The 13,704-nt window shown below is 48.4% G+C and overlaps 1 protein-coding gene across 1 annotated transcript; it reads right to left on the minus strand.

Annotated features, from left to right (window-relative positions):
- Positions 1-311: 311 nt before the first annotated feature.
- On the minus strand, positions 312-8,186 carry TRIM45 (tripartite motif containing 45). Its single transcript, XM_041464083.1, has 6 exons — positions 7,608-8,186; positions 4,774-5,507; positions 3,651-3,780; positions 1,765-1,879; positions 1,418-1,544; positions 312-626 (listed from the first exon to the last, which is right to left on the minus strand). Exons 1-6 carry the CDS (start codon positions 7,931-7,933, stop codon positions 475-477), a joined length of 1,584 nt encoding a protein of 527 aa, XP_041320017.1. The 5' UTR covers positions 7,934-8,186; the 3' UTR covers positions 312-474.
- Positions 8,187-13,704: the final 5,518 nt, after the last annotated feature.

Here is a 13,704-nt window from a genome sequence, read left to right on the forward strand (position 1 = left end):
TATTCAACAGGGAGACAGAAGCCATATTCAGGTTGCCAAGCCTTTCCAAGGCATGACCACAAACCCTTTGGAATGGGCCCCAATGAGCACTTTTAAGCTCATCAAGAAGGACAGCAGAGGCTGCTGACCCTGCAGAACAGGACACATCTTGACCCTCCTGTGAGGTTACTGCTCAGAATGAGTTTCCCCTTAGAGCATGTCCTCACAGGCCACAAGTCCTCAGAAGTGTAGGCAGCAGTACAATTCCCAGAATTTGCTCCTGTTTGAGCACAAAATAACTATGCATACACACCCCTTGGTGGAACATAAGGCACAGTTTTTATTTTCCCTCATCCCCCCTCTTTCAACTCACACCCAGCTGTTTGCTGGCAGCAAGGCTGTGCAGGGATCGATCATATGGATCCTCATGGATCATTTGTGCTCCTGGAGCAGCCAGCAGCAGTGCTCTGGACTCCCAGGAGCTCACCTGGCTGCTCAGAGTGCCACTGTCCTGAGCAAACTCCTCTGTGAGGTGTCGCTGGGTGACCCCCACAAACACTCTGAGCTCTCCTTCACTTGTCCACAGCATGACCAATGGTGGCAGCCAGGGTGACCTTTGTGTCCGTGGCCACAGCCTTGGTACCCACCTGCAAGAGAAGAGGCACTAGCAGCTCAATCCGAAGTGGGCCAGAAAATCCCAGTGTGTTATAGGCTTTGGCCCCAGGACTTCTCTAAAGTGTGCTGATGAGAACACAGTATATTCAAAGCCAGAATTGCCAGGACTCCATAAAGAAAGAACAACTCAACAGCTGGGGAAAGCTGATGCTTTCTGTCCCCTTGCCTATTGAATAAAGCAATACATGGGCATCCAGAACCCCATGCCAGCTGCTTGTGTCTATGGCCAAAGATACAGATCAAGCACAGAAAAAGGAAGAAGTCAGTTCTATCCTGAAAACACACAAAACACATGATGACACATGCAGGTGAAGCACAGGGAAGATGGTTGGGATTAAACAAGTAAGGGAGTTGAACTCTTGTCCCAAACATGGAGTGAGGCCTCTCCAGAGGTGGTCACTGTGTGACACAGCCCACAAGTTCCCAACATGCCAGCAGTAGAACAGGAACACTGCAGGTGCAATACTGCTCAGCCTCACTCAGAATGGCTGAAAGGCTGAGGTGCCCTGCCCCACCTCTTGCACAGCTGGCTCAGGTCTCTGTCTATGGGAAGTGCTGTAAAGCCCCTTCGTGTGTCCTGCTGCACTTCTCCCTGCTGCAGTCACCCCATCAGAACGTGTGTACACAGAGTTCACCACATTCCTGGTGCATGTCCAAGGTGGGAGTTGGGTGAGAATATCTCCTCACACCTCTATCCACTAGGGAGGACCTGGTGCAACAAATCCTCCTGATCCCAGCAGCGTGGGGAGAGCTGAGCACCCACCTGGCATGGTCCCACCACAGGCACAGCGAGCGGCTTTCTGGCCTCCGCTGGAGCAGAACGTGCAGCAGTGAAACACCCCCTGGTGCTCACGGAACTTGTGCTTCACCATCAGAGTGAAGGGAGAGCCCTGCAGAGGACAAGCAAACAGAGAGGCTGCTGCAGTGGGTGCTGTCAGATGTGTCTGCATTCTCAGACACCATCTGGGTGACTCTGTCAGTCACAGATCACTAAGCACAGCATTAAACTGCTACGTGGTAGAAGTAATCCTTAGACAGATTTGAAACAAATAGCTAAGAAAAGAAAAGTAGGTAAAGAAGAAGCAGTGCAAGAGAAACAAGAAATGCTACCTGCACATGTTGCCCTTTCACACAGACGCAGACAGTGTACAAGCCTGGCTCCTCAGGGCTGTAGGAAATACAGTAGGTCCCATCACCATTATCACACACTGTTGGCTTGACTGCACTGTGAACGGTGGACAGAAACCCAAGAGGTCAGTGACTGGCAGAAAATTGCTTATAAATGTAAACCAGAGTTTGGCCTAGAGTGGCTTTCACACACCCCTGCAACTGGGAGCTGCAATTACCATACAAAGGAAGTCACACAAAGCCAGTTGCATTGCAAGGATTAGTAGCAACCTGCACAGCAAAAAGGCAGAAGATGACACACAGCACACTTAAAACTCAGATTATCCCATCAGATAAGAGCCCACAAAAAGGGGGTAAATTCACAGCTTCATCAAGCAGTTGCCTACAGAAAAACCTATTAAGAAGACAGGATACAATAGGGTAGGTTTGAATCACTTTAACCCCTCTCCCAACTGCACTGACCCCAACTCTTCCCTTCAATGCTGAGTTCTAGGTCCCTGCTGATAAACTCTCCCTTTTCCTAGTGAATTTCCTTGTGTTTCACAGGGAATTCTGGTGAAAAGAGTGCTATAGAAAAAGCCTCAGCTGGTTACTGGAGGATAAATTGCCTGTTCCACAGGAAGATGAAAAGCTTTTCACAGACACTTATCAGGCAGCCCTGCATAGAGGAAGGTGTTCTTGCTAATCCCTACTAATTAGTCTCCCAGGCCCCATTACATGACAGTTTATAATCCGTATTCCCCACCCCCAACACTTCACATCAATACAGCTGCCTACATAATTTCCTGCCATGAACTGTGTGGTGATACTTCATGCTCTTCTGCAGCTGCTGTGCCTCAAAGCAAAGCCAGACAACTTTCAGCAACCCATGCAGCAACTGCATACAGCCAAGAGCAAGAAACTGAGTTAATGTGGCTACAGCAACCTCTACCCCACCAAGAGAAATCCAGAAACCCCTTGGGCATGCACCTTCCTACATTATAGGTACACTTATGGAAAGAAGGTACATTGGAACAATACTCTTGGACAATGATGCTCTATTGATAAGCATCTGTGCAGCCAGCACTGCTTCTGTATGTTTTGTCAACATAGCAAAGGGTTTTAGCATCTTGTCCCTTTTTTCTATCAGGTCATCCCATCATGAGTGTTCCTGGAATAAATTAATGCCGGCATCTGGTTCCAGCTACTATAAAACAACAGATGATTTTCTTAAGAACTAACCCCCAGCTGGGTTTGCTTTTGTGCCTGGCTACTCTTTAGTGACAAGTGTGGTTTGGAAACAGTTATAATTTTTTTTCTGGTTGGTCATTTTCCTTGTGGAAACACTGAGGAGCTCAAGTGCAGCCTTTCCTGGTTTTGCTAGAAAACCTTCAAACATGTTACAGTACCCAATGCTTGCAACTACAGGAAAAAGGATGAAAGCACAACACAGATTCTTCCTCCAGAACATGAAGAAGGCACTTCCATCAGCTGTCAGAGGCTCATGGTGCTGGTGAACTGTCTGACTTGTGACTGTCATACAGGGGTTCCAATGACTTACGGATTAGGTGTCAGCAAAAGCAGGAGCCCCAGGTGTCTGCTGGGAGGAGTGAGAAGGAACAACAGCTCCCTCTGCCTAGCAACACACACAAGGAGTTGAATCCTTTAAGAAGCTCAAATCACTCAAAGACTTAATACAAATCTCAGCAATCACTGTCCAGCCAAACACAACCACTAGGAAGCAGTGTGGGAGAAAGAGTAATGCCTTTTCCTCCACAGATTCTGACCCACATGCTGAAGCACACCCTCCCACCTGCCTAAGCAAGCGGGGAGCCAGGAGAAGGGAGGCAGAAAGACTAAGCCAGGGATTTCCTGGGTGAGGTACCCACCAGTCCCTCTTGTCCTTGTGGGTGATGGTGACCCGCACAGCCTCTCCTCCCCGCCCCATGCGCTCCCCTGTAGTGTCCTTGCACAGCAGGGTAAAGCCACTCAGCTGGTTCTGACGGGCACTGTGGAGATCTGGGGAAAAAACAAACACCAAACCAGAAAGAAACAGATCTACAAAGGATTCCAGTCAAGCCATGACTGCCACCTCCCACCTATTTAGCAGAGTTGCAGCCCCATCAGAGCACAGCCAGGACTTTGCTTCCAGGGTTTACAGCTCCTTCACTCACAGGGAATAGTCAACATAGGACTGGGTACCAGGAGAGAGTGGAAGACATAGGTTCTGAGAGATGTCTGGCAGGTTTAGCCCAGAGATCTGTACAGACCACGGGGGTCTTTTTGCCTGTCACTCTAAGCCCAGCTGACACCTTCCCAGAAGGTCTCAAGATGCACCATGCAACACAGAGGAAGAAGAAACAGCACCCCACCGTGCCCCAGAGAACTCAACACCTACAGTTTGGCACAGAAGGGATCGAACAAGCTCTGGGTCTGTCTCATTTGCCCTGCACAGGCCATTACTGACCAGAGCTGGCTGTGCTATGTGAGATGGTGTGAACATTATCTGTTTGCTGGCCCAGCTCCAAGTCCTTAGTGAGCAAATATCCATAAAACCATCAAGGTATTGCCAGGTATTCCTATAGCAATCTCAGCAGAAGCTGTAATGGGAAAAACTTAATCAGCCACAAAGGGTATCTGTCTGGGCTCATGCTGCAGAACGGCTTGGACCACCAACTAATCATCATGTCCTGCTATTGCAGGTGCCATTCCCATTCCCTGAGTGAGCCCTCCTTGACCCTCAGCCTCATGCTGAGGCTGGTGATGTTGTGGAGAGCAGTGCCATATGCTCTGCACATCTGGATGAGAAAAGCTGCCTGGTTCCCAGCCCAGCACAGCTCCCATAGACAGGCAATGCAACCTCTGCTGGGACTCTACCTCTGCCCTGGTCAATGCCTGGACAGCAGGGAACCAACAGTGCCAGAACCTGCACACCATGTGGGTACAGAGAGCAGAGGGGTGACTTCAGGGATTGGTGCACTCCCATTCAGCTGCTGTAGAGCACCCCATTACCTTCCCCATGCAGGGTACATCGGGCTGGATCAACCACTTTATTGAGAATGGCCCCAAAAACGTCATAGCCGCAACATTGCCCTGCCCTCTCATGGGGGGAGAACTGGATCCTGTCATCCACACTGGGGTGGGTGCTGTAAGCAATGCCGTTGAGCTTTGTCAGACGGCTGGACACCACCCCTTTGGAGATGAGGATCTCCACATCTGAGCCATTCATCAGCAAGTGCTCCGTGAACTCCACGCCTGTCCTCATGTCCAGCAGCAGCTGCTGCAGCTGGGCCTTCTGCAAGTGCAGCAGGTTTTCCTTCTGCACCTTCAAGTCCTCCAGCTGCTTCAGCAGCCGGTCCCGGTGCTCTTCAATCGCTTTCACGTAGCCCCTGGCAAACAGGCAGATCTCTGCGGCCACAGCCTCTGCGCGACTGCGCACAGCACTGCCCATCTCATCCACCTGGCTCAGCACATCCTCCAGGGTGTCCATGTGCTGCTGGCTGCTCTTCAGCAGCTCCCGCAGGGCATCCCCATGCCTGTGGATGACATTGCTGGTGAAGTCACAGGGGTGCTGACGGTGTCTGCCCAGAACGCAGTCCCGGCACACGGGCTGGTCACACTGCTCGCAGAACAGCTGCAGCTCCTCTGTGGGATGGGAGGGGCACAGGAGAGGCTTCCCAGCCTGGCTGAAATCCTTGGTGTTCTCCAGCTCTGTCACAGCATGGGAGGCTGTTTTCTTCTGTCTCCTAGGCAGGAGTAAACACCAATCACTTTATGCATGTTGGATACAAAACACAAAAATTGAAACCCTTTGCAAATGCCAATTTGCAACGGGCTGCAAGTTGTAGTGTGCACTGCTCCTTCCTGTCTCCACTGAAATTCCCCAAAAGGACTTGTGCCCTCCCAAGAACTAGGCTCCACACAAAGGAGGAGCTCATTAGGGGCTGCTCCCAGAGCCTCCCTGACTGCATGGTCAGCATGGCAAGTGAGCTCTAATATCCCTTAGAGGAAAATCTAGTTCAGGCCACTGCCAGAAGACAGTCAAACAGTAAAACATTTAATATTCCAAAAGTCAAACTCGGCTTCCTTCTTGTTGCCAGGTTAGGTCCCGCTCAGAAGAGACCAAGGATGGGAGACAAAGAACCTGTTATACCCTACACATCTACCATATTACAGGGCAGCACTAGAATATTTCCATTCTCTGCTATTTTGGACAGTGGGAGTTAGTTATTTAGACAGATGTAAAACCCCTCCTCCTTACTTCTCTCCTGCACTAATGACTTGTGGCAGTTGCAATGGGAGCTCCAAGCCATAACCAAAGCCATACTCCAAGGACCAAGCTCTGCAGAGTTGCTCTGGTAACACAAAGCAATCTCACCACAGGCTCTTATGCTTCTCCTTTTGCTTCCCAGTAAACTCCCTTAGATCCACCACATTTTCAAAGCCTTCCAGTGTTGCGTGACTTCAGCCTAAGATCTCTCTCACTTGTTCCAAGGAGCACAACCTTGGCACTCAGAACCATAGAAACCTTCCCTACACACCAGGAAATCCTTTCAAAATGGTTTTCCTTAGACCTTGTTCTGCTCTGACATCAACTAAAACAAGTGAGAGTCTGTAGATGTCAGTGGGGTGAAAAAATGATAGCAGTAAATACTACAGGAAGAGGGTCACAGGGACAAATTTTCTGCTGCTTTCTTCCTTCTGCAGTTATCCCTGGCAGAGCAGCAGGCTGCTATTCAAGGTCTCTTATCACTCTTCAGCAGCTCCATGGGGCACAAGGCATTAGCTAATCGGAATGGTATGCTGAAAATTATACCCGGAGTGGAAAGGTAACTAAGAGCCTAAACCATTTTCCCCACAGGCACCAGTGTGTGCAGGGGGGCAGGGCAGGGAGGAATATGTCTCAGTTCCTTCTGGGGAAAGAATTTGCTAATCAAGCAGAAAGGAGCAGCAAACATGGAGGGAATAGGCTGAGTTGCTTAACCCAGGCTGAGGCTTATCTGGCTTGTGCTGTTGGGTGTTTTTTGACCCTGCCTGTCACCTCCTTGCTTCAGAGGGCCATTTAGGCTTTACATCACTTTTCTTCTGTAGTGCTGTCTGTCCTCTGCCTGGCTTACAAGCCACTGCACCCCTCTCCTCTTTGACTCTTAACTCTGCTGCAGTTACTTCTTGTTTCTGCAATAATTCCACAACATGTATCAGGCAAGCACATGGCTTGATCATCAGCAGGCAGCAACTACACTAGGCAGGACTTCCACAGGACTTTCAGTTTGCCTAAGGGTGCCTTTACACATACACACAGTAAATGGTCCTGCAGGTGGAGAGAGGCAGAGCAGCAACTTAAGGCTCCCCTTTTCCTTTGGGAGATGTGTCTTTTCTAAAGTGGGACAGTACAGCATGTGAGGCTCTTGTCCTGCTAGTACCTGCCCATACCCATGCCTGTTTCCCAGTGACACTAAACTGAGATGCTAACCAGCACGTGAACACCACTACAGGCAAAGGGTGGCTTGATTTTGGACTCAATGGCCAATAACATGGCTGATGGACCTATTCCCAGGAAGTTCAGGAAGCATTTGGACAACACTCATGAGATTCCTGGGGCTGTCTTGGGCCAGTACTTGGACTCCACGATCCTTGTGGGTCCGCTTCCAACTCCAGATATTCTATGATTCTATACTAGCAGCCTGCTTGTCCCCACCCGAGTACACAGCATCTCTGCGGACATCCTCTGGGCAGGGCTGGTGAGCGGTGGGTAAAAACCGGGAGACACGCCAATTTTTGCCCTGGCTCGCCCTGCCTGGGTCCCTGCCCGCTGCGCCCTCCCGCCGCCCCCAGCCGCCCCTCACCTGTGCGCCCGGCAGCAGAAGCGGCAGAGGCGGAGGCCGCAGGTCAGGCACCGCCCGGCCGCCGCCCCGTCGGCGCAGAGGTCGCACCCGGCCGCGGCCCGGCCGCGGCTCCGGGCCAGGCAGTCGGGGGGGAGCTGCCCCACGCCGCCGGCCGGCAGCGACAGCTCGGCGTCGCACACCGGGCACAGGACGGGGCGGGCGGCGTCCGGCGGCCCCTCCGGAGGCCCGAGGCGCCGCAGGCAGGGCTCGCACAGCGAGTGCAGGCAGGGCAGCAGCCGCGGCGACACGCAGGGCTGGGCGCACTGCGGGCAGCGCGGTGCCGACATGCCGGCAGTCCCCGCGGCCCCTCATGGACGCTCGGCCGAGCATTCCCGCGGGGAACGCCTCGCGCCGCCCCACACCACGGGGTCCTTCCCCGCCCCGGCGCCGCCCGCCCCGTGAGGAGCGCGGGGGCCGCGCTGTGAGGGGCGGGGGCTGCCCGGGGACCCTGCTGCTGCCTACCCCGCCGCTCCTCCTCCGGCAAAGGCGGCCGGAGAGGATCGCACGGCCCCCTTTGTCCTCGTCCCCCTCACCGAGGTGTTCCCCTCCTCCGGCACCTGCGGGGGTGTCTCCGCCGGTTGTGTGGGAAACGGCCCCTTCCCACCCACCTCCGGCAGATCATGTTTCCACTTCTTCCAGTTCCAAACCTCCAGGTTTACCGCCTGACTGGCCTCTGCAGCCTCTTCGTCGGTCTGCTGGATGCCTTCAGGCCTTGGTAGTTTTTCCTTCGGATCACTGGAGAACTCGCCGCAGGCGGTGAAACTTTAACCGAGACGGTGCAAGGCGGCCGGGCTCCCCTGCGACTGCCCGCCGGGACGGGCTGCTGGCTGTCCTCATTCACTGCACCTGGGAATTAGGAATACTGCAAAAGGCAGCCTTGGAAAGCCCAACGTCAGTGAAGCCCTGCATGATGTCCCTTGGACTTTGATGGCATCTACACCGTTGTCTTTATCAGTCTGATGTGTAAACTCTTCAAAGACTGAAACCAGCTTTCCTTGTTTTGAAAAAGCTCTCTTCTATAAAGTGTCCTCTACAGTACCACACTCAGCCCTGAAATTGAACTTTTTACCAGCCTCTCCATTAGCTTGCCCAGGACATTCAGTATCTTACCTGTCCCATCCTGCTGGCAGTTTTGAATACAATGTAACACGAAGAGCATTTGAGACTTCTGGAGTTTCAATTCCCCCAAATCAAAAATCAACAGCCGGGAAGATATCCAGTCAGGTTTTTGTTTTTAGAACCAGAGAGTCCATTTACAGAGCAGTACATAAATACTTAATATCGGTATATAACACAAGTATTTCCTCTGTAATAGATGTTAATGCCTATCTGATACCCAATGGCTTAACACAGAAATCATCTTCTGATACACTCAAAACATTTGTCACTTTTATGTTGTAATACAAGATCAAAGTTTTAGGTCATGATGAAGTGTTTTCAATCTCAAAGCCAATCAAAAGAAGAAAGATGTTCCAACAGCCTTCTTCAGATGAACTACTAGCAAGGGCAGTGGTTGCAGAGGTTACAGAGGATAAAAGCTGCAGTAATTGTGAGACAAGATTACTTTATAACAATATTCAATATTGTCACAAAGAAAGACCGGTTCTTTTAATCATGCTGGAGGAAAGAATAGTAAATGGCCCTGTAAACGTGGGTGTGGGAAGAAAGCAGGGGAAGAGTCATAATGTCACCTTTGTGCAGAAAAGGTCAGCTACCTAGAGAACAGCATCGTCCTTCGCTGCAGAGAGATGGTGGAATAAGCCATGACTGGCAGTGGCAGAGGAAGTCTGAGGATCCAGCCCAGCTGATCACCTGCCCTGCCACTGATCAGGTTGGAGCACAGATTGCTGCTGAGTAATGCATTTATGAGTTACCACTACAAAGCAGGAGCACTCTCGGGATGATTAGAGGAAGCTGTAATGAAATGGGCTGGAGAGAATCATCAAGGGAGTCCTGTGAGACTTGGAGAAAGAAAGGAAAAGAGAAATGCATTTAAAAATCCCAAAAAACTAACCCAGTGACCCACAAAACAGGAGCTGCATTAGCACAAACTCATGATTCACTTTGGTTACTTTCCCCATAATATTGCTTTCTTGGGTACTGTCAGCCGGGAAGGAAGTCCCTGTGCCACTACATCCTAAACTGTGGCAGGCAACTCAATGGACATGTCAACTGGAGTTCTGTGAGTATCTCCAATTAAGCACATTGGTCTGCAAAGCACTGCAAGAACTTGACTGAGAGACCCTCTCCCATCTCAGATTATTCAGGCTGCTTTGTAACTTTGTGCTTTTGATCAAAATTATGGATGAAAAATCCAATGTGTTAATTTATATACACTGGAGGGCAATAAAGGAGCATAGTTACATAAATGAAGCAATTAAAATGCCATTAAAATTAAGCCAATGTTTTCCTTTTTCCACAAGAGTTGATGGATAGCTAATTATTCTCATTTGACCCAAGATTTACTTGAAATGAAGTCCTCCTTAAACTTGTTTTCCTGCCCCTATTGTTAATGATGTCAATCAGAGCCTCCCAGAGTAGTTGCTCTGAGTGATCTGGTCTTTCCCCACCTTACTTTCACTGCCAGCTCCTTCCTCTTTTTCCTGTTTATCTGATTCTCATTTCCTATGATTAAGCACTAGATCATTACACAGAGATATGGAATATTTGTTTCCTTCTCTCTTCTCATCAAGGACTTCTGCCTAATATTTCCATTGTATCTCCTAATTAGCCTCTTCTGGGGAAAGCTTTATGCTGCTTTCCTGTTTATATTTTTCTGAATGAATATTGGTAAAACTTTTTATAGCATGTTCAAAAAAATGTCTGAAGTGTAATTTCCATCCTAGACTCTGTGAGAGGTGTGGGTATAGTCCATTTATTAAATTTTGAATGGGATGCCTCATGCTTTCCTGAACCTAATTACTCTGATAATTTTAGGGAGCTGTTTCTGGATATCCTGCCATAAGAAACAAATAAACTGAAAAAGTGGTGAAACAGAAGTCATTAGTGAACAGGACTGAAGAAAAGTCCAAGATGATTTGTTGACAAACCTGAGAACTTGTCAAAGTAGCAGAGCTTATCTTAATGGCAGCCAGAGGAGTGTGGAAAATTACCTATTTGGGGAATTTACAATGAAAAGACAAGTAGAACATACTGTTGGCTTCTTTCCTGTCAACCAAGCCCCGTTTTGCTGTGAATTTGTCAGCCCTGGGAACTACTGTGTTTCAGAGACTTCTCTGAATGTGGCAGAGTTGCCAGTCTTGGTCTGGGAGTACTTGAGGCATCATTACCCAGCTGACAGCTCTTCCCCTATACATGAACCTCATCCAGAAAATCCAACAAAGGATTTACAACCATCTCCCAATTTAGGCAAAACCTCTCCCTCAGTCAGCTAAAGATGCATTTGAAATTATGTGGCAATTGAATGGTGAGAGGAGCATTTCTGTGAGGCACAGATGCTGGTGTCATCCCCAGCCCTCACCTTCTGCATCGAGCCTGATGCCCATGGATTCACCACACTGGGTAAAAAATTTCTTCCTAACATCTAACCTAAATCTCTCCTTTTTCAGTTTAAAACCGTGGATGTTTTAAAAGGAGGTGCCATTAGACTTTTACTTGTGCTGGGCCTCAAACACACACAAGTAAATTGCCCCAAGCCTCACATGACAAAATTTCTGCAAACTGATGGCACATGGGGGAACGTGACAGCTGCAGCAGAAGGACAACACTGATCTCCTGCTTGGGAGCACCACCTGGGACAGAGAGAGGACTTCTGTCCTGGGATGTCCCATTTGATTTTATACAAAGCATTCCTAGGGGAACTCACTCTTCAGAGAAACATCTTCACTACCAAATGTCTCCCTTCACACTTTTAAATTTGCCAGTAGCTTTTAGTCTTCAGGCTTGTGTTGAGCTTTGGAGACAAAACTAAACTGAATCTCAAGTTACCTCATTTAATATAAGCCCATGTATCTTCATTTTCATGCTGGACTCCAAAGTACATTTCTGTGAGCTGCTGCTGTCACACATCAAACCTGTGCTCCAGCAGGACTTCTCCAGCAGGACTTCAGCCACTGCCATGTGACCTGGGAGAGGTGAAGGAGGAAGGCAGCCTAACAGCACACCTGGCAGCCTAAACCTCTGCCACTCACTGACTAATGTAAGGCTCACCATCATCACACATGGACTTGGCTTAACCCTGAAACAGCAAACAGGAAGTGGACAGGGCATGGAGATGTGCTAACACTGGAAAGACAGAAAGCAGCAAAAGATGCGTGGATCTCTCTTGACCTTCGGATTTGCGACAGGAAACAAGAGTCTGAAGTGGTCAAGCATTATCCCTTTCAGTTGGCAGCAGCTCTTTGAAGACCAAAGCAGCTGCAGCCAAACCACCCAGTGACACAGGATTTGTGCAGACTTGTCCCTGCTTTGGCTTCTGACCAGACATTCCTGCTTTCCCCTCCTCCCCGAAGCTTTCCAGCCACCTGCTGCCACTTTCACCTTTCTGCTGCTATATATATTCTTTTTAATCTCTCCTGAATCCTGCCTACATTTTCTGAAGGGAAGATGAAACTGGATTTTTTCCAAGGAGGCTTTTCTAAGGAAGCAAGTTCTTTGTGATGTCAGGCTATTAATCTTTTTTTAGCTTCCCTTCAGCTGTATTTAAGAGAGGGAAGTGATCTGAAAGGCTCTAAGTTTCTACATGCAAAAGATCACAGAATCATTGAATACTCAAGAGTTGGAAGGGACCCACAAGGATCACTGAATTCCAACTCCTGGGCCTGCACAGGACGGCCCTAAGAACCACACCATGTACCCAAGAATATTGTCCAATCACTTCTTGAGCTCTGCCAGGCTTGGTGCTGTGACCACTTAATACTGATGCTGAGAAGACAAATGGAGTTGGTTTATTTTTATTTCCCTTCACTGCTGGGACAACGAGACAGAAAGATATTACAGTAGGGTATTTCACTTAGATACAGCCAGGAACAAAAACCTGGCCTTGCTGCAGGGCAGTGAGAGCAGGGACTTCACTTAGATGAGACTTAAGGTCAGAGGCCTGACCAAGCATACTTTTTATGCATACATGTACACACAAAGAAATATAAAATCTGATTGCCTTCAACAGGTGTACAGGATGACTAGTTCCCTGCAGGAGCAGATGTCAATCTCATGAGAGTCAGCCTTTTGTTTCAGACAGGTACAGGCCAGCCTGCTTATCAAGCAGCAAAGCTTGAGTTGGTGAGTCAAATTCTAGCAACAGCTGCAGTTTAATTCTTGGTCTAGAACAGACAAAAAAAACAACCCCCCCATAAAACTCCCTGCACTAGCAGTTTCTCAGACACTGCCTCGAGTTGGAGCATATTTTCTTAATTCTCCTATAACTGAACTGACTGAAAGGACAGAGGCTGGCTCCATCCTATCACTACCTTTAGGAGGAAATTTCACAGTTAAAAAAAAAAATCTGATTTTGATACTTGCAGCTATTTTCTTTCCCAGACTTGCATATTATTTTAATTTTATAGACCTCCATCATGAATGTTTTTGGCAAGGTTTACTACAAGATAAGGAACAGATAACGAAGCATTTCCTAACAGTCTTAAGTTTTATAGGTAACCATTGCTAATAAAATAATGACTACTTTAAAAAGTCAAATAAAACCAATACAAGAACCATGGCCATTAGAATATTACATAAAAACACAGCAAACCAGCTTAATGCAATTATGTGTATCAGTTTTCTGTTATATCAAAGACCATATACTTTAGTACATAGCAAATAAAGATTCTGATTTTAACTTCAAATAGTCACTTTATATTTACTATAAAATATTAAGTGAGATTTTTTAAAAGCAATCCTCCAGTCCAGATGCAATCTTTAACATGTTAACTGCACAGAAAGCACAATTTTTGGGAGCAACTGTAAACCACAGAAGGAATTAATTATTTCTGATGCAAATACTTATCCATTAGAAACAGACTGGCTTCCTAATCTCCAGGTTCCTTTTCAATGCAGGGACCTTCCCTCATCTCAGTTCTTCCTGACATTTATTCCCCTG

The sequence above is a fragment of the Pyrgilauda ruficollis genome, unplaced genomic scaffold (genome assembly GCF_017590135.1).
Source record: "Pyrgilauda ruficollis isolate IOZ18807 unplaced genomic scaffold, ASM1759013v1 scaffold17, whole genome shotgun sequence".
NCBI classification, from domain to species: domain Eukaryota; kingdom Metazoa; phylum Chordata; class Aves; order Passeriformes; family Passeridae; genus Pyrgilauda; species Pyrgilauda ruficollis.